The 27,693-nt window shown below is 38.6% G+C and overlaps 1 protein-coding gene across 1 annotated transcript; it reads left to right on the forward strand.

Annotated features, from left to right (window-relative positions):
• The first annotated feature begins 275 nt into the window (after nucleotides 1-275).
• On the forward strand, nucleotides 276-27,040 carry LOC145984348 (putative imidazolonepropionase). Its single transcript, XM_083118004.1, has 8 exons — nucleotides 276-397; nucleotides 3,075-3,246; nucleotides 4,286-4,421; nucleotides 5,538-5,679; nucleotides 15,054-15,279; nucleotides 15,974-16,192; nucleotides 19,231-19,391; nucleotides 26,523-27,040. Exons 1-8 carry the CDS (start codon nucleotides 279-281, stop codon nucleotides 26,608-26,610), a joined length of 1,263 nt encoding a protein of 420 aa, XP_082974130.1. The 5' UTR covers nucleotides 276-278; the 3' UTR covers nucleotides 26,611-27,040.
• The last annotated feature ends 653 nt before the right edge of the window (nucleotides 27,041-27,693 follow it).

Consider the following 27,693-nt stretch of genomic DNA (forward strand, 5'->3'; position numbering starts at 1 on the left):
GTCACAACTCGATACCATTGTTCATGTAATTTATCCCAAATGTAATGCATCGAATACTCATTCTACGGCAATTCTGTTTGGTGGAAAACAAAAAATCAAACGAGGAGTCGAGCATGGTAAGAAGACGGTAACATTTATGTCGCAGGAAAGTTGAATTCACCATAGATCACTAACGCACTAGTAGACCTTCCAAGGGCCAATCCCCAAAGAATTCCAGCTTCGAAGAGGACGACCATGAAATGTCGCAGTAAATTTAGTTGACCCTGCGGCTCGGAAGGATGAAGCTGTTGGTGCATTCCGCTCGTCAAGTGGTCCTTGTGACCAGTAAAAGAGCCCCGTACATCATTACAGACGATCTGGAGATTTTGGAAAACGGAGTTTCTATAGCAATTGATGAGTAAGTAGACATTGCAGTTAACTCTAGAAAAATAACACTTTATAAACGTCACACACTATAAACGTAACGTTTCCACCCTCTAACAAGGTCTACTTCATCAAAGATTGGCACTAAAAATTTTGAGTGTTTTAGTAAACATGGAAACAAGGCTTAACAGTGTTATAGTTAACTGTCCAAGGAAGCTTATGTTGCAAGTTGGAGCGTCTACAAGCACTATAGATTCTGTGCAGATCCAAATTCGAGATTCCCTCGATTCTTAAACCATGGTAAACAAGTTCAGCTACATTTGTGCAGGTGCAAAGGTCCTGGGTCCGAATACCGAAATGGTCATGGCTGTTCTTTGCGAGTGCCGCTTCATAAATTTCGTCTAATCACCACTCATGGTGGCAATTTGTCTAGATAGGCAGAAAGGCGACGTAATTCTAATAAATTTTGCGTAGCTTCTGTGTTACTAATTGCAATGACAAGGATGAATGGCGTCGAGACGATTAATTGCTGATTAATTGATTTGGTTTATTTTACTTCGATTTTCTGTCACTTTTGGCTAATTGCGAGATGAGGATGAGTGATGATATGATTAAATTGATGAATGGACACACACAAAGAACACCCATGACCAGGCCGGGATTCGAACTCGGCACCTCTGGCGTCGTAGCGCACTGTGTAAACCAATCCGCCACGGAGGTCGGCGACGGTCAGACGACATTCACGAAGAGACACCCAGGAGGCTCGGAACCTTCGACTGTGAGGTTGTGAGCAGACTACTCGATGAACTCGGTAACCAAAGCAGTGGCGGTCACTACCCAGGATTTTCTGCAGGGCGGAGCAAGAAAGGCCAAAAAAGCGCTTCTCCCTTCTGCACAGCTTCAAATTGATATTCTACTCTAGTTCCCCGTGATAAACCAGAGCAAGGGAAAAGTCACCTCCATTTCGACTAAGTAATTGAAACGCTCTTCTCTCATTAAACAATACTTCGCCTTTAAGTAAAGTCATCTGATTTCTTCCATCTCGCTAAGCTTTTCCTGAATTGATAATGAAATTTTTACTCTTTACACTTTTATATCGTGTATATACTGTTACTGTTTTTACTACTGTTTCTTTCCTGTTTAAAATGGCTTATGCTGTATTGGAATTTCAATAAATAAATAAAAGGGAAACGAAATCCACAGAACCTGAAAAATGTTACTGCATTTGTTACCTGATACAATTTCATTGTTCTAACATGTGAAACTATTAAAAGTATGGTGTTTATGGAATCATGCAAAATTGTTATTAATAATGTTAAGATAATTCTCCATCAGTTAAATTTTCCAAAATGGGAGGGGCGGTGTCCCTACGGATATCTATGGTATAATGGTAACTGTCCTTCAGAAGTGGTGTCCAATAGCCCCATCAATTTCGCCATGATTAATTGAAGGTATAATTATCGTCATTATTAGTATTATTTGGTTTGTATGTCTACCTTAGGTTAATCGTGACGATGAGGATATGCAAACCATTCTCACCAACAGAATCAATTTATGGTAAATTTGGCTCTGAATATACCCTTACACCCCTAATTACGAACACACACTCCCCAAATGGAAATTTATGGATAAACCTTGAGAGGATGGGGAGCAGAGGAGCCCCAAGGGCTTAACTCCTAAATCCATCCTTGATCCTGGCTTTTTGACTTACCAACCAACCCGGCAGTGAGGGAAGGGGGATCCAATTTCAATTTACACGTTTTGAAATTTCTAAACTGACACATAAGCATATAGTGTGTGCATAAACCCCCACCCCATACACCCGAATTATATATTCAGTTATGCCTATGGTTGACCAATACTAATTTGCTGACTTAACATGATTATTGCATGCATTTCCGTCATTTAATTTTTCTGATTTGTCAAAAAATATATATATATATATATATTTTTTGTCATTTAACATTCCTGCTCTCCCACTTTTGGCTAATCTCGACAATGAGGATGAGTAGTGACATGATGACATTGATGAAGAGACACTCACAAAGAACACCGATGCTCAAGCATTCGAACCTGGGGCCGGTGTCATAGCATGCTGTTCTAGCCGCTCCACCGCAGAGGTCAGTGAATAGTAATATTTTAAAACTATGCAATTACAATCCATCGAAATAAAATGACAAAACATTTCAACTTACTGTAGTAAGTTCTTAAGCATACTAGACACAACACCCTGCCCCACACACCCACCCACACACACACACTCACTCATTCACTCACTCACTTTCACTCTCTCACTCAGTGTGGCATTAAAAATGAAAGACCATATTTGATCAAATAAATTTCCATCGATGGATAAATTCTCTCAGGCTATTGACCAGGCAAAATCGCCCTGGTGGATAGTTCGAGAGAATTTATTCATCATTCGTCACTAGGAAAGCTTCAAGACTTACTTCAAATTTCCACCAATATACAGATAATTCAAAAATGAACTGGAACAAATGCTGATGGCAAATAAAATATTGGACTGCCATTAGAAGTGTTTGAAATAAATTGTATCAACAATTCTGTAAATTCTTGTCTCTAATTAAAAATAGTTTTTTCTCTTTTTTAAAAAAAAATATTCATTACAACAAGCACAATTTAACCCAAACTAAATCTCAAACTTTTATGCCAATCCATACAGTGATAATTGTCATAATTTCATTTTTCAGTGCAGGTCACATTGCAGCAATTGGAAGTGATGAAGAAATTAAGAAGAAATTTCAGAAGGAATCATTTAAAACTGTAATAGATGCTTCAGAAAAATGCATTTTGCCGGGCTTTATAGACTCACATACCCATCCCGTATGGAGTGGAGACAGAGTTCACGAATTTGCTATGAAGGTAACTTTAATAATAATAATAATAGCTTTACCATCCAACAAGATGTATCATAACATTAAATTACTTGTTATATTTTTTTCTTAACGTGAATACAAGAGTTTATGTAGAAATTTTATTAGGGGATCTGGAATATATTTTGCATGGTTAAACATAATATTCAGCAATCTTGTGTACTATAAAAATTTTGAAAGCAGCCGAAACAATTGCTTTGGGGGAAGGCATCAATTACTAGAAACAGGTCTAAGCAGAAATGCAAATATTTTCAAGGAAATCCATTAACTTCTCTATTTGGGGGGGTGCATGCACAATATTATTAGCCTCATCATTAACAATAAATAGAACACCAAAATAATATAAACTACACAATGAATCATGCATTTCTCCCCACAAATATTTCTTCCAAGCACTCATTGTTCCATCCTTTGATTTACTGATTTTCATTTTTTATTTATATTAGTTGCTTCATCATTCTGTACCAAGATAGCAGTGGTTTTTCTTTAACGACCAACACTTAAATTAAATTAAATTGGATCTTTACATTTTAACTAGCAAAAATAGTTCATCAAATGAATTTCATCTTGTGCAATAACTTAATGCACAAATGGCAAAATGCAGTGGTTGAAATAGGAAGGGAATGCAGGGAAATGCTATCATTTGTTTTCAACACTGAATTTCAACAAATTTGTTGATAATGAAATTTTAAAAAATGTCTGGCTCTCCTAATGCTATATGTAATCTGTGCTACTTAGAAATAAAAGTCCCACATAAAAATTTGTGTAAGAATTTTCTAATAATGTCATTTAAGTTGCGAGGGCCTCCCCGATGGTGCAGTGGTAGCATCGTCACCTTGCAATCAAGGGGTCCCAAGTTTGATACCCGGTGGAGGCACAAGTAGTTTGGATCCCACTTTAAACTGCAGGTCCAGTCCCGATTAGCCTTACTCTGCATAAACTGGACTTAAAACTCCAACTCAATCAATCAATCAATCATTAAAGTTGTGAAACATTAGAAGCTAATTTTGTATGGGAATATATTTCAGTTAGCTGGAGCTTCATACATGGACATACACAAAAGTGGGGGTGGAATTTATTACACTGTGGAAGAAAGTACAAAGAGCAGTGAAGACGACTTGTATTCAGCACTTGTAAAACGGTTGACTGCAATGATGCAGGCAGGTATGTACATTCAGTATTTTGAAGTAACTAGTTGCTTGTAATGCAGTTACAAGTATCTTACTTTTTAAGGAATTCTAACTGTAACCTAGCTACTTTTACAAGCAGGTAGCTGTAGAAAGCAGCCCAAAGTAACCTTAATAGTAACTCGCATTACTTTTCAAGTACCATTAACTGTAACTGAGTTACTTTTTAAAATGAGTAACTGTAACTTCAACTTGGTTACTTTTTTAATGAAATGAAGTAACTGTAACTCAGTAACTTTCTGAACATACATATCTAATGCATTTCTTTAGAAGTAAGGTACTTACTAAAGTAAGATTACTGTTGTTTCTAGTGTTGTTATCCCTCAGGAAGAGGTGTTATTTTCTAAACATGGCTTCTTTCTAATTTTCACGCATTTATGGATATTAACATTTATGCAGAATTAAGTAAATTTTTGTTCAGTACAAGTGTTCGAAGGGTAGACAATATGTAACATTCACCAGACACAATGAAACTGTTGACCTAGCCTGGCTGTATTTTGGTCATTGGTGCCAGACTGCAGAGTAGCTGCATGAACAGTGTTGACAGAGAACAAGGGCCACATCAACAGACTGGCCACCTTTCAATCTCCAATGAAAATGCAGTCAGCCAGCAAGATATCAATCAGCTTGTTTCATCTGGTGAGTATTACCTGCCTCCTTCAATTTTTATTATGCATAAAACTGTCCCCTGCACAGTGCACTGGCTGATTCATTTGGTTTATTTCACTTAACTTTTCTGCTACATTTGGCTAATCGCAAAGATGAGGATGAGTGATGATATGATGAATCTCGTGTGGGACACTCGCAAATAATACCAAAGCCCGGGCCAGGATTCAAACCTGAGACCTCTGGAATTGTAGCATGCTGCACTAACCACTCCACCACGGAGGTTGGCCCCTGCACAGTGCAATATGCCATGAAGGCATAAGAGTAAAGCTAAAGAAAGTGACTTTCAGTAATATGATAGTAGTAGTATGCCTCCACTATTAAATACTTTATAGGGATGATATGATATGATCTGATGGGGGAGGGGGTGTAGTACCCCTGGCTATATATGTAACCACATGTATATTTGTATACACCTTACCAATAGGTACAACTCTAGTGGAATGTAAATCTGGTTATGGTCTGGAAGTGGAAGCGGAGTTAAAACTACTAAGAGTATTAGAAAGAGCAAGAAGAAATCTACCAATAGAAATTTCCATTACATTTTGTGGAGCACATGCAATACCAAAGTAAGATTTTATCTTTCTTATAATGTTACTTACTTTTCATTCTTAATGCAAGCAGTGATGTTTATTTAATATATATTTAAAGATGTGAATTTCTACATTATAAATATTACCATTGCCTTCCTTGTTTCCATTCATGATTTATTTTAATGTGAAGATATACTGTTCATATGCTCATCTTTTTCATGCTATGGATATACTCAAGGTTTGTCAGGATGGTGTGATCACGGCATCTCCACCAACATTGTAACTGAGAAAGCATACTTTCCACAATACACACAAAATCTTAGAAAAGTGCTAAGCACACAAACTTCTCCTTTCTTGGCAGGAGTTATTTTCAATATGTGTGTCTGAAGGGTGAATAATAATTAGGACAATGAATGGTTGTTGGTAGCCTCTAGTGTTGCATGAATACTTGATACTTGAGTTGGTGTTTTAAGTCCACTTTATGCACAGTAAGGCTAATCGGGACTGGACCTATGGTTTAAAGTGGGACCCAAACTACTGTGCCAAGTGCCTCCACCGGGTATTAAACCCGGGACCCCTTGATTACAAGGCAAAGATGCAACCGCTGCGCCATCAGGGAGGCCCAGTGTTGCATGAAATGTGAGGATTTAGGATATACTTGATTTTTCTAACCTTTGTATCACAGTTAAGTCCCAATGTTTTATCATGATGTCATATACAAGGGTTTATTTATTTAGTTATTTATATAATTATCTCCCTCTCTAGCTTAACTGTGAAGTGGAGTGAAGCAATTGCAATAGATGAAAGATTGAATTGTTGTTTTAAGTTCTACTTTATGCACAGATAGGTTAATTGGGACTTTACCTACAGTTTAACATTAGAACTGCGGAAGCGGTCATTTTGACCGCTGTTGAATTTCAAATTGCTGTTAAGACATGAATATCTCTTCGAATCATCTGAAATTCCTTGACTTTTGTTCTTTTTACGTTGAGAATATATTTTAATTTAAAAATTTTAAAAAATAAATGTATTATGTAGTTATTCATCGAAATACCTCCAACCGCGGGAGCGGCCAAAATGACCGCTGCGCATTAACCTCCATTTGTTATGCAAAGGTAAACAGCAAAAATGCAAACCTCCTTTCGGGAGATGTATTACAAAATTCGCCTTCAAGCTACTGCCACCTGGTGTGTCATTTATCAGATTTATCACTAGGTGGCAGTAGCTTACAGTTGAATGTTCAATCTCTTTGAGCCAAATAGGGAGTTGCAAAACTTTGCAAGCACTGTCTTTGTTTGTTGTCTGTTCTTCATATTTGTTTCTCGCACACGTGAGTGATTATTGTGCTCTATAAAAATGGCTGAATGTGAACTATCAGCTGAAGATATATCAAAGTATTTAGACTCAATTCAGGACATGGATGCTGACAATTCCGATGGAGGTGAAAGTGAAGAGGATCCCGATTTTGTTCCACTAGAACAGGACATTGAATCTAACCATTCGTCAGAAGATGAAGAAAACGAAGCAGCACCTGTTTCTACAGTTCAAAGGGGAGCAAAAAGAAAAACCACAGTGTCTCCAGGTGAGTCTCCTTTTCTATCTGGAATAAAATACAGTGCTAAAAATGGGAGTGAATGGACTGTAATTGATGCTGATGTAAATGTTCCTGGTAGGCGTCCAGCATATAATGTTTTACAAGAAAAGCCTGGCCTGTCAGGATTTGCTAAATGAAATATCCTTGAAGGAAAGGTTTCAAGTGCATGGCATCTTTTTGTGAATGAGAGATGCTTCGTCACATAAAATCCTGCACTGAAGAAGAAGCTCATCGTCAAACTGGACCTGTTTTATCATGTAATGTAATGTAATGTAACCACTGGTCTGTTACATTACAGGAACTTGATTCATTTATCGCAATTTTGTATGCTCGCGGAACACATTGTGCGAAAAGCCTTGAATTAGACAGTTTTGTGGGACAGTACCTGGGCACCACCATTTTTTTTGTGAAACCATGGCTAGAGACAGATTTCATGAAATAATGTGATATCTGTGCTTTGATCATAAAACAATAAGGTCCGAATGCATAAAAAGTGACAAGTTTGCGCATGTGTCCGAAATATGGAATTGTTTCTGAAAATTGTGGCAGAAATTACATACCAGGAGCATACATCACTGTAGATGAACAGCTATTTCCTACAAAAGTTAGGTGTAGATTTGTGCAATACATGGCGAATAAACCAGACAAGTTCGGCATTAAATTCTGGATTGCAGTTGATGTCGACAGTAAGTACCTGATAAATGGTTTCCCTTATTTGGGTACAGATGAAAATTTCCCAGCAGATCAGCCTGTTGAAGAATATGTTGTACTTCGGTTGTGATGGAACCCTTTGTTGAAAAAGGAAGAAATCATTCAGGAAACTTGCTGAAATGCTGAAAGCTAAGAACACTACCTTGGTACGAACAATAAGACATTCAAGAAAAGAAGTGCCTCAGCAGGTAAAATCATCTCATGTAGAACAGCATTCTACAGTTCTTCTGAGTAGTGCTCACAGCACACTCACTGTGTACCAAGCAAAAAGAAACAAAAACGTTCTAATTCTCAGTTCCATGCATTCAAACATGTGTATTGGTGGTGGTGTAAAGAAACTATGTAGTCGATCAGATGGCTTGTAAATTTTCCGTAAAAGCAGCATCGTGAAGATGGCCAGTTCATGTATTCTACAACATTTTGGACCTAGCCGCTCTCAATGCATATATTTTGTACAAGAGTACAACTGGCGAAAATTTTGGTCGTCACTTGTTCCTGATGAAACTTTCTGAAGAACGCCAAGAAGGAATCAACAGAATCCCACAGCCCAATCTGCAGATTGTCTCCTATGAGCCTCCAGGAAAACGACAGCGTCGGCAGTGCCAAACATCCAAATGCAGAAACATGACAGGAGACTTATGTGAGCAGTGTGGAAAAGCAGTATGTGGAAAATGTGTAAAAATTGTTAAAAAATACTGCACCAATTGCATTGCAGATGATGCCGAATAAGTAAATTTATTGTTATTGCATGAAATAATTTTATTTTTTATTTGTATATATGTTTGTGAAAACAAGAATGTGGCCATGTATTCATTTCTGTGAAATTAAAGATGTGTACTAAAACAATTAAAAAATATTAACAAACAAAACTATAAATATAACCCACTTTTTGCATGGCGGTCAATTTGACCACTGTCGCAGTTCTAGTTATAACAAAAGCACGCAGTTCTAGTGTTAAAGTGGGGTCCAAACCACTGTGTGCCTCCACTGCAGATTGAAGCAGAGACTCCTTGATTTACAAGGTGACAACATTACCACTTATGAAAGACCAAATACATAGAATTATCCATGCCTTGCTTGAGATTACAACCCAAGAAGCATAACTGTTTTAATACAGAGGTTGTTTCTGATCTATGGTGACAATTTCAAACTGCACCTACTTTAAGAGAAACCATGTCGCCACCATCGAGAGTGCTCTATTTGGTGTCCCTGCATCTTGGCATTTGCGTTACAGCAAAGTTTCCACTGTAGGAGACTGGCACGAAGTGCAGTCATGCCCAGCCTCGACCACTCCTCCTGGCAGGCTTTCCATAGCCCTTCAATGGTGCGGGGTCTCCTGTGAGACAAGGCTCATTTCAGTAGGCTGAAGGTGCAAAAGTCCATTGGTGAGGCATCAGGTGACTTCACTGGAATGTCTGTGGAACGAATGGCATGAATTCCAGTTTCATCTGCCATTTTTTGGAGGAAGAGGTGGGTTGAGCAAGATGTGCGACTTGACACCTTGTTTTGAACTTATGAACATGCCCCTTGCAAGACGGGATCATTGAAAGGGGTGATACAGATTACCTTTCACCGCCTATCCTTCATGTGAAGAGAGATAACACATGTAAAGTGATCATCGACAGCAAAGGCTTGAATAAGAGATTGGAGGCTAGACGTAGAGAAATACCTGATTTTAGGTCGACAATATGTAAGCTTTCTGGGGGAACTATATTTACAGTTCTGGATATTCCGTTTGCATTTGCAAATATGCAGATTTCTGAAGATACAAGAAAATATGCAGGTTTCTTGACAGAAATGGGAACGTTTAGATACAAAAGGTTATTTTATGGCTGTCGTAGTGGACCTTTTCACCTTGCGGAACTGATGCAGAAGATGCTAGGAGAGCATTATCAAACTGATGCAATATGTTATTATGATGACGTAGTTATTGCAAACGCTACCGAGGAAGAACAACTGAGAGTGTTGGATTCTGTTCTGGGAAAGATGAAAGACAAAGGACTGACGATTAGTTATCGAAAGTCGCGTCTCTTCAGAAAGAAAATTGATTTTCTTGGGTTTATAATTTCAGAAAATACCATATCTTGTGCGAAAAGTAAGAGGAAGCAAGCAGAGCAATTGCAGCGCCCGAGAAATATCAAGCAGGTTAGGAGACTAGTAGGTTTCTTAAATTTTCTGTCGGATTTCATAAAGGACCAAGCAAAAATATCCAAACGGATCACAGACTTGTTACAAGGAAATAGGAAATTTTCTTGGGGAAAAGAACAAGAAGAGAGTTTGCAGAAAATGAAGGATGCAATTGTAAATAGTCCTGATCTCAAGATTCCTGACGTTTCGAAACCGTTTCACTTGTTTGTAGACTGCTCTGACATAGTGCTTGGCTATATCGTCGCTCAGGAAGACGATAAAACCAGAAAATTGCAGACTGTTGCATTTGGGAGTAAGAAGCTGTCTGAAACACAGCATTCTTATTCTGTGACAGTGAAAGAGTTATTTGCGTTGACCATGGGTCTGGAGAAATTTGAATATTACTTTCTGCAAGCACCGGAAGTGATAGCTTACACTGACCATTCCGCGCTCGTGGATATCTTGAAATCTTCTCAGATTCCGAGCCACATAAACAGAATGATAAACAGGGTGACCAGGTTTCCAGTTACAGTAAAATACATTGCCGGCAGAAATAGCACAGCAGTTGACTACTTGTCGAGGATCGAAGCGGGATTCTCTGAGAGGGAGAATTACATTGGATCTTCGGATGCAGAAGAGAATTATCCGATAGAGGACATCAAGCCTGAAGGATATTTCAGATTAGAGATCCCGGACAGGCCCCCATTAATTATGTTAATCCCGGACAGAGCCCACAAATAAATATGTTACTAGCCTGGCTCCCCCATACTTTACCTCTGTACTCGAGGTTCGGTGCACTTCATACTCGGCTCAGATTTGTCTAGGGGTATCTTTCTTTGTACGACAATGCACGTGGGTTGCTACAAGTCAACATAATTATATAATTAACTACAAGAGACAACGGATACCCTTTGCGAAACCTTATTGCTATAGGGGGATAAATTACATTGTCCAGCATCTGTGAAATAAAAAATGGAAATTTTGGATATTTTCTATAGTTTAATTAACGTTAAAAATTTGAAGTATATACAAGTCGTATCCGAACGTTCATTTCTCTAATTATCAGGCCAAAACTCTAATTTTTATGTTGGAATCTCTATTGTTTGTACCTGGATGCTTTACATTTCATGAATTACATCTGGAGTACGCTTGTCACAAGGTAGACTCGCGTTACTCCAAGAAACATCTTAACAGGTGCGAGGTCGCCCGACGTGTACATTTCTCAACCTCCACGGTGACAAGGCACTAGGCTGCCCGGCGCACCGTAATTACTTCAAAATAACATCCAGTACAAACTACCTTTTTACCTGTAAATTGGACACCAAGGCACTAGCATGCCCGGCAATCCAATCTCTTACAGCATCTGTTTCGGGAGACCTGTCCTCCGGTCCTAGCTGACCGAAGCAAAAACAGCCTCTCCCTTCCAAGTCTCAGTTCCAACAGCCGACCTCCCCCACTCTCATCTGGGAGTTTATATATGTTTGGTTGGCATCTGTTGCCAACGGCCCTTCTTTCAAAATTTTTAATCTATAACAGCTAAACTGCCCGCCTTTTCCTCGAACGTTCAAAACACGAAGAAAGAACAGAGAGCTATATGGTATTTATACATGGAATAGTACGAACCTAAAAATGCATAATAAATTGAGGTACACTTATCACATATACATAATTTTATACACGTAATTACCTAATTCATTAACATATTAATAAATATTTCAATAAGAAAAGAAAACACTGTTGCCCTGACATGGGGGCAGGGTAACAAGCAAGATGTGTGACTTGACACCTTGTTTTGAGCTTATGAACACGCCCCTTGTGTCACTTTTCCAAACCCAAATCGTGGTGAATGATGGTGTGCACTGTCTTCAGTGATGTTTGTAGCCAGTTCGCGATACTTCTCTGTGTGGCTGGATTCTCCCTGATGACCAGCGGCCGGACATCCCGAATTGTAGCTGGTGTGCGGCTAGTGGCAGGCCGGGGGTTGGCCTGTTTCTGCCCCATAGGAAACATCTCACGCCTCGACTTACCTGCCCTTTCAACACCGGTGATATGCCATTTTTGGACACAGTGAATCCACGCTCCTTGCACAGTTTTATAATGGCACTATCACTGTAGTTTACGTCGGAAAGTGCAGATATGTAACCCTCTCAATATGCACTGATTTTCGGCGGCATTCTTCCCGATACGCACTGACCACACCTGTCACGCACAGTCAACGGTCCAACGTGCCCACACGACTGGCAGCTTCGTTCTCTTCACGCTTGGTGGTGCTGCAAGAGGTGTGCAATTTCATCACCATAGATCGAAAACAACCTCTGTATTATACTGATGACTGGACTAGATGAAAGATTAATTTATTTATTTATTTACTCAGAGTTTCAGATACAGTCTTATTTGGCCATTTTACACTGAAACATCATAAAGTAGAAACAAAAAATAACAAAAGATAAAGACAATAACAAGATGGGATAGATTTACATGTTCTTCGTCAGTAATATACAAAAATTTTGTTCTGGAAGGAAAATATCTACATTCAGGGGAAGTTTGTTGTAGATTTCTGGGAGCCTGTAAAACAAGGAGCGTTGTAGAAGGGATAGCCTAGTGGTTGGGTTGTGGAAGAGTTGCAGGTTGCGCGTTAGCTTTTGGGGTACCCTAAGTGTGAATTCACTGATTAGGAGATCTGTTCTGAGTTTGCCATTTATTATCTTGTATAAAAATTTCATGTCAGCTAGATCACGACGAAAGGATGGAGTGTGAATATTCAGAGCAGCCATGATGTCTGATTTGGATACATGTCAAAAGGAAGGTATTCTATGGCGAACAATTGCAAGAAAGAAACTGAGAACAGAATCTATTCTGGTGAGATTGGTTTTTGAGGCCATCGCCCAAATTGGGGAACAGTATTCGAGGATGGGCGAGATGAAAGATTTAAAGAATAAAGCAAGAGATGATGGGTTTTGAATTTCGCTAAATCTGTATAGAAGACCGAGAAGGCGCATGGATTTTTTAGTGGTAGCAATAATATGATAATTAAAGGTGAGTTTTTCATCCATGATAATACCTAGGTCCTTTTAGGTGGAAACGTTTTGGATTGCATTGTTTTCAATAGTATAAGTAGACACCACTTTGTTCTTTTTTAGGGAATAAGTAAGGAAAGAGCATTTCTGAGGGTTTAGTTCTAAATTCCATTGACGACACCACTTAACAAGTTCTGTGAGAGCATTTTGAAGAATCATCATGTCATGATGCGATGAGATCTCCTTAAAGAGTTTACAATCATCCGCAAACAAAAGTATATTGATAGGGAGGGAGGACAGTTTTTCAGGGAGGTCATCCATGTACAGAAGGAATAGGAGCGGCCCTAAGACACTCCCCTGGGGAACTCCAGACAAAACGGGAAGAAAGTTAGAAGAGGTACCTGAAAGAACAACACGTTGTTCACGCTCATGGAGGTAGTCCTGGAGTAAAGAGATAAATTTGCCATGGATGTTAAATCTGGATGATAATTTATGAAGAAGAAATTTATGATTAATTTTGTCAAAGGCTTTCGAAATGTCCAAATATATGGTGTCAAGTTGGGAGTTATTATCAATAGCTCTGGCAGCATGCGAAAGTAAGACGGAAAGATTTGTTAGGCAAGAGCTGCCTGGAAGAAAACCATGTTGTGCTGTGTTGATATATGGTGACGTAAACTGAAGTAACCTGTTTTTGATGATTTTTTCACAAATAATTGATAGTGGCGATAGGAGTGAGATTGGTCTATAGGATTTTACACATTTTTTGTCTCCAGTTTTGTGAATGGGCACAATGTTGGCCCGTTTGAAGTTTTTCGGAAACACACCTTTAGAGAAACATTTGTTGAGTAAGGCAGACAGAGGAAGAGCCAAGGAGTCGGCAGTTTTACGAAGGAATATTGTGGGGATTTCATCTGGACCTAGGGACCGGTGGAGGGGCAATGAAGCGAGAAGGTATTTTACTTCCTCGGGGTATGTTTTGATTGAAGATAGTGTGTGAGGACAGACAGCATTTAAGTGGGGGAGAGGGTCGGAAACTGAGGGAGGTGAGAAGTTCTGATGAAAAAAAACATTGAAAAGTTCGGCTCTTTCTTCTCCACTAGCAATATCAGTATTGTGAACAATTTCTTTAGGTATACGTGGGCTTTGTTTTCTTGAATTTAGTAAAGTGAAGAATCTCTTCGGGTTTGTAGTACATTCGGTTGTTATGTTATTTATATGTTCACTATATTTTTTTCTGAGTAGGTATTTTGAATGACGTCTGATGTCACAATAGGTACCGTGAGTGTGAACATTAGGTTGCTGCTTCCATAGGTACCAAGCCTGTTTTTTATTTTTTAACATAAATAGAACTTCTCTGTCGAACCAGATGGGGTATTTGGTAGATCTCGGTCTCGCAGTGGGCACGAAGTCCTTTATCGTGGCATGCAGAATTTCGACAAAGTTCTCAATGGCTTCATTCACTTCCTCTTCCATCAACAAAAACCAAGGGTAGACATTGAGCGCCCGCTGGATGGCATTCCATGGAGCTTTTCGCCATAGGTGGTGGGGGGGTTGGTTCTGCTTGACGGATTCCTTGTCTTTCTTCGTGGTAGGCAGTTACATAGTTATTATTGTCAGTTTGTATGAGGCTGTAGTGACTACAACAACAAAACCATTTTATTGACATGTAAGGTTTAATTATGAAAAATATTAACAAATATGAATTGCTGGTCAAGTAACTATAGGCAACACACATTTTCTAATATTTTCAGGTGTGGTTGACAACCATTTTCAGTCAGCAATATCAGACTTTGAGAACGTTTGTTAGAAGATATCAATTTCTGCGCTAATAAAGGTTGACACATATGATTGTGCACTGAATTTCAGTATTTACACATGGCATTAAAAATAGGTAATCAGAAATTCTGTAAATAATTTGTTACCTTCATTCACATTATATATATTGTTTATATCCACTTCAGGGGCAAAACCGCAGAAGAGGCAACTGAAAACATTATTGAAAGCCAAATACCAAAAGTTAAGCAACTTATCGATGCTGGCGAGTTGTTAGTGGAAAACATTGATGTCTTCTGTGAAAAGGGAGTCTTTTCTACAGATCAAACCAAAAGAATACTACAGGCTGGCAAGAATATAAATCTGAAACTCAATTTTCACAGTGATGAATTGCATTTTGTTGGAGGTGCTGAGGTATGTCTAAGGAGTGTCTAACTCTAAAACGAGGAGTATATTTTCCACTCTATTTTTTAGTATTTACACACACACACACAAATACATATCAACATACACTGAGCCAAACCTAACCCTAATGTAAGTAATTTCAGGAAGAACATGAATGAAATGTGTTTGAGAGGGCTCTTCATGGACATTCATTTATTTGATAAATCATAATACAAACTTTGTTAAGGCTCTGGTTCCTGATTTTGTTCTGTATTTGTTACATTTGTGTTGCCATTCTTGTATATTTAACTCCAGTTATTCTGTAGTAGTAAAATACAGTTTTCATATTTAGCATCTATGCTTCTGCTACACATATTCAAACATACAGTGTATTGCAATGCCTCATAAAGGCACATATCGCTGTGGCAGCAGGGAATCACACATTATCAATTTCAGCTATGGTGGAGGTGGTGTAATCAGCAGCCTGATCTAGTGGTAAATCACTCATACAAATGCATTAAATAAAATTATATTCTGTAGTCTTTCTTTGTAGTCTAATTGCTGTCTTTCATTCAGTTTTAACCTACAATTACAAAGGCTTGCCATGAAATCTATTTCACATTGTCTGCTTAGTGTATCCTTATTCCTTCAGAATTTGATATTTACTAGCTCTTCTGGCTCTCTTTCCATTCTTCACTCGTATAATCTGTTTACTTGTCTACAGATGGGTGCAGAATTGGGAGCAAAAGCTATCAGTCACCTAGAGGAAATCAGTGAGGAGGGAATAAAAGCTATGTCAAAGTCCAAATCTGTGGCAGTTATTCTTCCTACAACAGCTTACTTGATGAGATTAAAATCTCCTCCTGTACAGAAGCTCATAGCTGCTGGTGTACCTGTTGCATTAGGAACTGATTTTAATCCTAATGCATACTGCTTTGCAATGGTAAGTAAAATGTACTTCAATACAGACATCTGCTTTCTAGAACAGTAAAAGTGACTCCCACTGCATTAAATATAAACTTCTTGTTCTTTGGGGGGAGGGGGGGGCTTAAAAATTGCATTAATGCAATTTAATAAATGTTATAGCTGCATTGCAGGATACAAGACCCATTTCCAGAAACTTTTGTTAGATCAGGTGCAGGGAAGAATCAACAAACAATGTTAAAACTTTGTAGATTAACATCAATATTTCTCCGATAACTAAATTTTCAAAAGTTTAAGTCTATTGTATGAGGCTAATTGGGACAACCTACAGTTTAAAGTGAAATCTGAACTACTGTGCAATTGCTTCCACTAGGGATTGATTACAAGGAAAATTCATTACCACTGTTCCATCAATGAGACCCAACTACATATCCAGTGATTGAAGTGAACGGTGTAGGTAAAGAATCTCCTCACCTGTTTCACTGTCACCACATTGGACCTCTCGTGCATCTTCTCAATTATTTCCAAGCTTCAAGAAAACAACCCCCACCTAACAATCTTCAATTAAAGCAACGGTCTCTTAATATTCAATGCATGTGTTCCAGCACTTCTTGAAGAAAACATCTTGTTGCCTCTGATGGAGATTTTGCTCCTCTCCTAAGTGTGGCTGAGCATCCTCGTCATGGAGGACACAGCCTCGATGCTTAGATCAATTTGCTAACATAAGAAGGTTCATTAGCAGGTCATAATACGATATGCACATGATTTTTGTGGTCAGTTATTCTTTGTCCCCTTTTGATGATGTTAGTTTTCAATATATTGCAAGTACAAAAACATTGAAAATAAATGCAGTAGAACCTCAGTTTTATGCTTTTCAGGGGACCAAGGCGAAACAAAATGCAAGAAAATGTATAATCTGGGAAGATATTTTATAACATTTTGTTCTAGTGGGACCATCAACTATGAATGTACATGAGGGGAAAATGTAAAGTACAGGAACATAAAATCAGGGTTCCATTGTATTAAGAAGACACCTGTGATAACAATTGCACGTACCTTCAAAGCAATCCTCTATTGTACTTGATGTCAATGATTCATGCTAACTAATGTGAACTTTTCTCCAGACTATACAATGCTACAATAATGTAAAAATAGAAGTTGCGATCAAGTAATAAGTTTACTTTGGAAGTACACTTGTACAATTGTATCTAACATTAGGAAATTATCATTTTTCAAAATCTAACAATAAAAGTGAAAAAGTAAGCAACAACTACTGTAAGAGGTTGTTCTGGAGACTGATTTTGATTTGATTGGCACCTTATGATGGTTGCATGCATGTCTGTTGCAGAATGACTTAGGGTCACTCCTTGGCTACAAACACTTAAATTCTTCTACTCACCTGCACTTTTTTCAATATATCAATGAAAGCATAATACAAATACAAATTACAATAAAAACATATGTTTTGATTTCTGCAATCATTCATTCATTGTGCTGGTTCTACAAGGTCAAAAGCAAAGTTGAATGAAAAAGCTAAGAATAAATATTATGATAATATTACAACCCAGATACTGGGCAGTCAATGGAAACAGGCCACCTCGTATATCTCAATGTGTAGATGCCGCAGCTCCACGAAACTCCTGCCACTGGAAGGGAGTTCCATTGTTGCTCGGTAGATGGCAGTCATGTACAGGCTTGTGTGAAGCAGTGCGAGTGTGAGCCGTGCGAAGTACAGACATACAGGGACTTGCCGTCCGGCATATCATGGAGGCCAGTAAGGAAGAGCAGCAAGCAGTCGTGCATTTCCTGGTGTATGCACTAGTATAAGAGACACTCACCATCAAATGGACGGCAGTGTATGGGGAAAATAGTATGTCTTTGTTGAGGGTGAAGTCGGAGGTTTCACGAAGGAAGAACGTCACTGCAGGATGATAAGCAATGTTCCCCATATACTGCCATCATTCGATGGTGAATGTCTCATGTACTAGTTAGTGCCTTCCGCTACCAGGAAACACACGACTGCTCGCTGCTCTTCCTTACTGGCCTCCATGATATGCCAGACTGCAAGTCCCTGCACATCTGCACTTCACACAACTCTCACTCGCACTGCTTCACACAAGCCTGTGATGAGACTGCCATCTACATGTCAAGCTATACGAGGTGGCCTGTTTTCCACTGACTGACCATCATATATATTTCAATATTTTCAATAGCTTTTTACCTGTGTAAGACCAGTCCATAAAGGAATACCAACACACAAAAACAGTTAAAATACAAAGGTTTTCCTGACATTGTCAAGGTAAAAATAAAGGCAAAAGGTAAAAAGGGAGAAAGAAACATAAGCACCATGGCTCTCAGCAGAAATCCTCCTTGTGGATGGTATCTAGAAGCAGTAACCAATTAAACTCTTTTTTTTAAAAAAAATTGTTGTGTGCTCTCTGTGTTTATCGAACTAAGTCTTGCATAGGTCACAATACATTCTATTCAGAATGTGGTGTAAGAAGTCTTTTGTGTGAATTTTCACAGCTGTGGTTCTCAATGGCAGCAATTTTATTTGCAAAAAAAAAAAAAAAGTGTCAAATTTTCTGTTCTTGCATACTCATTGCATCTTGTGTATCGACTTGTCTTTCATAGAACATCAATATTTCTCTGGAAACTACACATTCCAGATCAAGAAACTATCAACTAAAGCCCTTTGGATGCCATGGGCCACCAAACGACTTCTTTATTTGGTAACACATGCACAGTGAAAGAAGTCTCATCACCACTGCTTTTTTGGCTTTCTAGTCAGGGGTCCATTATATATTCTTTTCAAACAGTTCCCCAATTTGTCTTCACGATGCTGGGTCAACACTAAAATTTTGGGGTCCCCACCTGTGATTGGACCAGCGGACACTTGCACCAAAAGTGTGAGCACTCATCCTTCAGCTATGCAGGTAACCATAGAAGAATGAAAGCCCCTTTCAAAATAATTGTATGTACCAAAAATGTATCAAAATACATGTGCTTGTATTATCTACATACAGAATGTATGAAACTGGCATTCTATATTTCTAGCCACTAGTAATGAATCTGGCTTGTGTTACACTTGGAATGAGTCTTCCTCAAGCATTGATTGCATCTACATTGAATGCAGCAGCCTCTCTGGGGAGATCAGCAACACATGGCTCCATTGAAATTGGAAAAGTTGGCGATTTAATCATCATTGAAGCACCTCGGTAAGTGTCTAATAAATGAGCAGACCCAAGAATCAAAAGGCTCAAATGTTTCAAAAACTCCAACTGTGAGACAATTACCTTGTATTAAAGGAGAGGCAATATATTGAGCATGAGCCATTTCTTAAGGTTATTGGTATTTAGGGGTTAGCACATTTATCATCATCATCATCCTTCACTGTTACCTGCCTCTGGCTGGGTTGGCATAGAAGTCAAGCCTCTCCATTTTTTCCTGGTCTTCCACCACTCCTCTCTATCCACAGCAGAGGCGAAGATATATTACAAGCAATGCTTGCATTATTCAAATATCATTTAATGTACTTAATGTTTTAGCTTTATTTAGTTTCCATCGCACTCGATTTCGCAAAAATTACGACCACTCTTTCATTGCTAGTGAGTGTTCAACCACCTGGTCAGCTTGGACAATCCGTAATGGGAAAGCGACAGGAGCTCAGCTCTGACCTTAAAGCTGTGATATGAATCTTGCACTTAAAGGACATTCTTTGAGGGAAATATGATCATTAGTGAACAATTCTCATCCTACTGTTCAGTATATACAGGGAGGTTATTTCAGTCGTTCACCGCCAGCGATTCGGCCGTTCGGCGGACTCTTCATGCAACAGGTCCCGGCAAATTGCGTTCAGGAAGTCCGTAACAGAAACCGCTTGTTTTGTAATGTTTCCACTTTTCACAATTACAATTGAAATAAGCACGTACCTTGTCGCAAGGATGCTGTGTGTGTGTGGAAAAGGTGTCCTCCCAAATACAAATATTTCTGGCACCTTATTTCTGACAGAAAATCTTAGATTAGACATCGTTACTTTATCGTCAGTTGTCAGAAAGGGAAGACAGCATCCCGGCGCATAAAGCAAACCGAAAGCGTAAAATGATATTTAAAAGTAATAATAATGATGATCACTAACCTCCTGTGTTATAAGAGATGTTGAAAATGACCTCCTTTAACAGCAATACAACACGTTTCTTAGGTTCAAGAGATCCTGTCTATCGTAATTCCCTGACCACTTTTCTGCAAGAATTCGTTTTCACGTAATTATCGTACATAAAAACTCTCTGTTCAAGACTATATTTGTTTAACGACATAACTAATGAATGAATAACAATTAACACACAATAAAGCACTGGCCATGAGTAGCACATTACAATAACACAGTATAAGCAACACGTGTACTGATAAACGCAAACAGAAGTGAACATGAACGTACACTGACGTCTGGTAGCCGACAGTGTTGCTAACCATTTTTCGGCAATGTCCCTACAGACGTAGTCAAAATGTCCCTACAACTGACCAAATGTCCCTACGCCAAGTAAAGCGACTAAAAAAATTATCACCTCATGAGCATGCAAAACAGAAGATAAAATATACACATTTACTTACTTACTTACACGTTACCGACTGAGCCACGCGTCTGACTACCATGCTCAAGGTCCCGGGTTCGATCCCCGGGTGGTTCAAATCCGGGAACTTTTCTAACGGTGGAAGCGGCCCCGGCGCCCACCCAGCGTCGAATAACATGGGTACCTGGGGGGTAAAGGCGGTCAGGGGCGTGATGCTGATCACATCACCCCCAGTCACGACCGGATCAAGAAAGTGTGGGGCGTTACCCCCACACCCCCTATACGCCTTCATGGCGTGGTGCTATGCACAGGGGAACACTTTACCTTTTTTTTTTTTTTTTTTTTACCATTTACTTACCAAATCTTTCTGCTCGGTGCTTCCACAATTAATGAAGGAGCGAATTTACATTTGCCTATCCTAACTTAACCTAACCGTACCTGGAAGCGGCCCCGGCGCCTACCCAGCGTCGAATAACATGGGTACCTGGGGGAAACCCTGGGGGGTAAAGGCGGTCAGGGGCGTGATGCTGATCACATCACCCCCACTCACGACCGGATCAAGAAAGTGTGGGGCGTTACCCTCACACCCCCTATACGCCTTCATGGCGTGGTGCTATGCACAGGGGAACACTTTACCTTTTTTGTACCTGAATGGTTCGTGGGGCTATCCGTCAATGGTTTGTTGGGCTACCCGTTTTTCGAGCCCAAATTTTAACTATGTTTGCCTTGCCTAACCTAACTTAACTTAACCTAACCTTACCGAGAATGCTCAGTGGGGCTATTCCTGAATGGTTTTGCGGTAATTGTGATTACGAACCGATAAAAAATATTTTTTTCGTAGCACTTTAACATCATCGAAGACGCCATTTTAGTATCCTGCAATTTTATGATTGATGTAATGTTGCCAAATTTACCTGTAATCAAATCAGTTCTTCTACATCGTGATTGTCGCTGTCACATGTAAGCACGTTCTTTGGGCATTATACTGAAATGAATAAGTTTATTAATTAGCCCTCCTGCACACTCCACCTAACAATCTGTATAACATTAACAACTTTTTTACTGTTCTCTTCCGCTATTCTTACACAATCCATGCTCTCCAAGTATGAAATCAACAGTGTGGCAACGCTGTAGACAGCGTAACTAATTGTAATTTGTTCATATCAACAAATATGGCTACCATACTTGTATACGGAGAATCATTGCGAGAATTGAAATGCTTATTTTACAACTTCTACACGTTAATTAACATTTTTCCCCCCTCACCCCAACATGTTAACTTGAGATAAATCATCACGAATAATTATTTCGTGAGTATAAGACGTAGCATAGAAATTACAGAAGGGTCCGGTATTGTAAATTCTTGCCTTAATGAATAATAGGGGTGTGCGGGACAGAATTTTTTGGGTCGGGACGGGATCGGGACGGTAATTTTTTTAAATCCCGACATTCGGGACTGAAAAATTTGCAATTTCCCGACCAAGTCGGAAAATTTTCGGGACGGGAAATGTTCGAAATTTCCCGAAGCACTGGAAATCTCGAATTTTACAAGTCATTTTCACTTTAAGTGATTGTTTTTGCATTTCTAGAATAAAAACTTACAATTTTCGATAAGTTCCAGAAACTTACAAGGCAGAAAACGTCGAGAATTAACGACTTTTTAAAGTAAAGGATCCCGCACACCCCTAATGAATAACGTTGAGTCGTTTACTGTTGATTATGTTATTTGAAGTCATACATGCTGCTGCTGTGCAGAGATAGATGTTGGTTGGTGATGCTGTATATCCTGCAGTCTTTAACAATTCTGGTCCCATTTTATTTCCCTTTTTTGTTTTTGTATCACTTAACATTGAAAATATTCTTTCCGTTTCCGCTTTAGAATGTGGCAATGTTAGCACTATTTTCGCGAGAATGGAAATGTTTTCAAAAAGGAACTTGCCTTGAAAGTTTTTGGTAACCGATAACATGTTCCAAAATTCTGATGGAGATTTGTTAGTTACTTCTTTTTTCTCCTCTTCGCTAAAGTATCCAGATAAACTAATTCATAAAATGTCATTTACCAAGATTGAAAAAAGTACCTACGTTTTCCCTCATTTGGCAAAATCTGTCCCTACGTTCCTACGCGGGCGAAATTTAGTGAAAAGTCCCTATGCTTAGGGACATGTCCCTACGGTTGGCATCACTGCCGACACGTGCAGTATGAAGCGCCCTCTCGAGGCTGACAACTCACCCAACCCCCGATAAGCTGCCGGCGCTGTCGCGACAACTGAGGATAAAGTAGCGATGACTAATCTAAGATTAGATGTCAGAAATAAGGTGCCAGAAATATTTGTATTTGGGACAAGGTACGTGCTTATTAATAATTACGTGAAAACGAATTCTTGCAGAAAAGTGGTCAGGGAATTATGATAGACAGGATCTCTTGAACCTAAGAAACGTGTTGTATTGCTGTTAAAGGAGGTCATTTTCAACATCTCTTATAACACAGGAGGTTAGTGATCATCATTATTATTACTTTTAAATATCATTTTACGCTTTCGGTTTGCTTTATGCGCCGGGATGCTGTCTTCCCTTTCTGACAACTGACGATAAAGTAACGATGTCTAATCTAAGATTTTCTGTCAGAAATAAGGTGCCAGAAATATTTGTATTTGGGAGGACACCTTTTCCACACACACACAGCATCCTTGCGACAAGGTACGTGCTTATTTCAATTGTAATTGTGAAAAGTGGAAACATTACAAAACAAGCGGTTTCTGTTACGGACTTCCTGAACGCAATTTGCCGGGACCTGTTGCATGAAGAGTCCGCCGAACGGCCGAATCGCTGGCGGTGAACGACTGAAATAACCTCCCTGTAGTAAATAAATTCAAATATGAGGGTTCAACAAAGAATCGGGAAAGAAGAAGAAAGGAGAAAAGACTAACTGAAAGAGTGGAACTTTTCGTTGTGAGAAAAGTTAAGGCTAATCCAAAATTAAATGTTCTGAAATTGAGGTCATGGGTCGAAAAGCAACAGGAAAGACAATGAGCAATTTAACAGTTCATCCCATATTGTACAGACAGGGATATCATGGGAAAATGAAAAAAAACAAAAAAAAAACATGTGCATAAAGACCAGGCATTCTGGAACAACGAACGTCATCTGCTCCGATGAGACCAAAATGAACCTTTTCGGATCAGATGGTGTTCACAGGGTGTGGAGGAAGGCGAATTAATATAACAATGTACTATTGTTGTCAACATCATTTGAGCAAGACTCTTTTCTCCTTTTTTTTCTAGCGGTGTACTTCATCATTTCACTTTCCAACTACCGCTGTACAGATAAGACTGGTACATACTGTATATACTCTTTCTGCTGAAATGATTCTGATTCCACCGCTTAATTTCTATCTCGAAACTGATATATCTTTCCTTCCTGTGAGGGACAAAATTAAGGAAATAGGTTGGTATCACTTTCGGTCATTTCAGAGATTTTCAAAATGATCTTGCGTGGATGCTTTCCAGTTGTGGAAAGAGCATGGGAGTGTCTTCACATTTTGATAACCTTGAGCTTGAGGCAATAAGATTTATTGAATTGTCCGATAGTGAGAAATTTCGCATATATGGAAAGGAGTTTGGAATTTATTGGGGTGAGTACATTGTCTATGCATGTGTTTCTTTGGTTTGAAATGAAATTTTTAAAATTTGTTTAACATTTTACTTTAATATTTAAGTGACTCCGAATGTGGATTTTATGGTGCCCACAAATCCTAAATTACAATCACACAGCGTAAATTAATTAAATGAGTCCCCCCTTTTTTACCTAAATCGGTTTGGTCACCGTTTGCCCACATTAAAAAATAATGAACAAATAAAGGTACTAATAACTAAATAAGAAATTCCGTACCCCTTTAGTCGTATGCGGAAAGTTTACATATGTAAGACGTTTACTACCATACGAATAATGTTACCTGGAATTTCGAAAGTAAATGTGATGTTTGCGGATCATATGGTTTATTTTTAGTAGTACTGTCACTTTATTATGATATTTTGACAAATCCAGCAACGGACACCTCTTGGCATGCCATTGTATTACATGTTTTGTTGTACTGAAACATTGCTTGCTTCCTTCATAAGACTACGCTTCGCTACTGTTCCACTGTGCTCCAATCTTGTCCTCTTCTCCTAACACTCTCCACTATCTGCTCTTTCCACCGACCTCTTGATCTCCCCCTTGGCCTTATTCCCACTCCTTGTGCATTGTAAGCTCTTACTGATAGTCTTTCTGCATCCATCCTCTTCATGTTTCCGAAACATCTCATCTGTGCCTGATTTATCCTGTCCTGAAGCTTCACCACACCCACTGTGTCGGATCCCCTCATTCCTTCTAGTCTTTCCAAATATATTCCTTAAAAATTTCATCTCCACTGCCTGCATCTCTCTTTTGTCTCTCTCTGTCATTGTCCAAGTCTCTGCTCCATAGATAATTATCGGCACATAATTACATGTACGTGTTATATATTACCTTCTTGCATGTCATAGGTCCCATATTAACCTTCGAACGCTTTGATATAGTCCACCACCCATTTGTCCTCTTCTGTTTACCTCCTCATCTATTCTTCCACTTCTCACAGTTAACAGTAGTTTCGTTATTTTAATTCCCACATAAAATCAAAGTGTGACTGGTTTTTATATGAACACACACACATATATGAGCACTGTTTCAAATAAAAACTATGTACCTAAACTGTCTGTTGAGACACCTGAAGAGAATTTGCAAAGTACGTCAACAATTACTCAACTCACTACATGGGGGGACCAAAAAGAAACAGGAATCATTCTCTGCTGGGCAGGCTCGTTGTGGTACATGCTTCTGCCGCCAGATGCCTCTTGCATCAGTCTACTGACCACCGTTGTTAAGCACCTCTCGCTTGTTTGTCGATTTTTGTGATGGATGAAAAATTTGAACAACATGCGGCTGTGGAATTCTGTTTTCTGTTAGGGAAAACGGCAGGGGAGAGCTTACAAGGAAGCTGCTCTTGGGAAGACACAAGTTTACGAGTGGTTTTCTCGCTACAGGGATGGTGAATTGTCACTTGCAGACCAACTTCACTCAGGCCACATGTCAATGCTGATTCCATTTTCTGATGCAAACGGCATTGTTCACACAGAAGTCATTCCTAATGGTCAAACTGTTAACCAGGCATTTTGCCTACAGGTTCTGAAACGTTTGCATGCGCCCCGAGTCTTGGCAAAGTGGGGAGTGATGGCTTTACCATGACAATGTGCCAGCACACAAAGCCTTGTGCGTGAAACAAGTTTTAACTTAAAACAGCAAGACCCAGCTTATCCACCCGATCTTGCTCTGTTCGACTTCTTTTTATTCCCCCAAATGAAAGAAGTCCTCAAAGAAAAATGTTTTGCAGATGTGGAAGAGGTGAAGAAAAACACGACTGAGGCATTAAAAGGCATCACCTTGAAAGAGTTTCAGAACTGCTTCAATAAGTGGAAAACACATTTAGACTGGTGCATTGCATCAAATGGATAGTACTTTGAAGGAGATTAATTTTTTATCACCTAAAAATAAATACACAATTTTTATTAAAAAATTCCGGTTTCTTTTGGGTCCACCCACGTTAAGTCAACTCTTACTATTTTGAACAAAAATCGGTCAATGCAGGATATTTGTACATCACAATTTAATTATGAAAAACATAAATGATTAAACTCATAATTATGTCACTAAAACATGCAATAAAGTTAATAATTACTGACATTTAAATGTACTGTATTTCAGGTGGGAGCACATAATATACCAACTTGGAGCTCACACACAACTTATAACTGCTGTTATTAAGAAGGGAGATTTAGTCTATGCAAAATAGTTCATTCATGTGTGGTAACGTTAAACATGACTAGAAGCTGTGGAAAAAGTTATATTTGTGAAAACACCTGATCGATTTTCTAAATGATTTTTAAAGTTTTTTGTTAGCTGACAAGTTAATTCTGAAAACTAAAAATCTCATCTTTAAAATTCATACAATTCTACCAGCGTTTTTTGTCAGAATAATAGAACCCCATCAAGTAAAAAGGCAAGCTAAACAGCTATATAAAGCAGTTGAAGAAACACGATACAACAATCTGGCGACCAAGATGAAAGTGAAGAATTGCATTGAAGTTAAAGGGAAAACATCATGGAGCGAGAGGTGGTGGTGTTCAATGTATATTATATGAGCTAATACAGAGCTAATAAATAAGAGGCAACCAAAATGCAACACAACATCGAACATGACTTATATTATCAATTAAATGTGCTACCACTGATAATTTGACATTTTTATCAATATAAACTGGGTAAAGACTACTAAGCATTTCTATTAAACAAGTACATTTTCTATTCATGTTTAGGGAATAAAAGATGTGGTTACCAAGCAGGTGGTGGCAGAGGCAACCAAAATTAATAGAACTTCTACAAGTTTGTTTCATGGGAAAAGTTAGTAACTTACTTACGTCTATTACATTTTCTACTTGCTTTTTTTTTTAAAATATATATTTTTATTAAGAATTTCAAATATGAATGGTATTCACTTAGGCACAGTGAATTCAAGCAAACACTTCCATGCAAATCTAAATCTGCAACATAAGTTTGAATGCTGGCATAAATACTTCACATCCTAGGACCAACACCATTGAAAATATTGAAACTTATACCATAGAACCTTGATTTTTATGTTCCCAGATTTTATATTTTCTTGATTTATACATTTTACATTCCTCATCCCAATAAAGCAAAATGTTATAAAATTTTCCCAGATTATACACATTCCTGCTTCATATGTTCTTGAGCCACAGTTCACTAAAAAAATTCTAAATAAGGTTCCACTGTATTAACAATATCTGAATTGTGGTTCTGAATGGCCAAAGAATCTCCTACAATTTTAATTACAGCAAAATAAACAGAAAATTTT

This window comes from Lepisma saccharinum, chromosome 2 (assembly GCF_977018435.1).
Source record: "Lepisma saccharinum chromosome 2, izLepSacc3.1, whole genome shotgun sequence".
Taxonomy (NCBI): Eukaryota; Metazoa; Arthropoda; class Insecta; order Zygentoma; family Lepismatidae; genus Lepisma; species Lepisma saccharinum.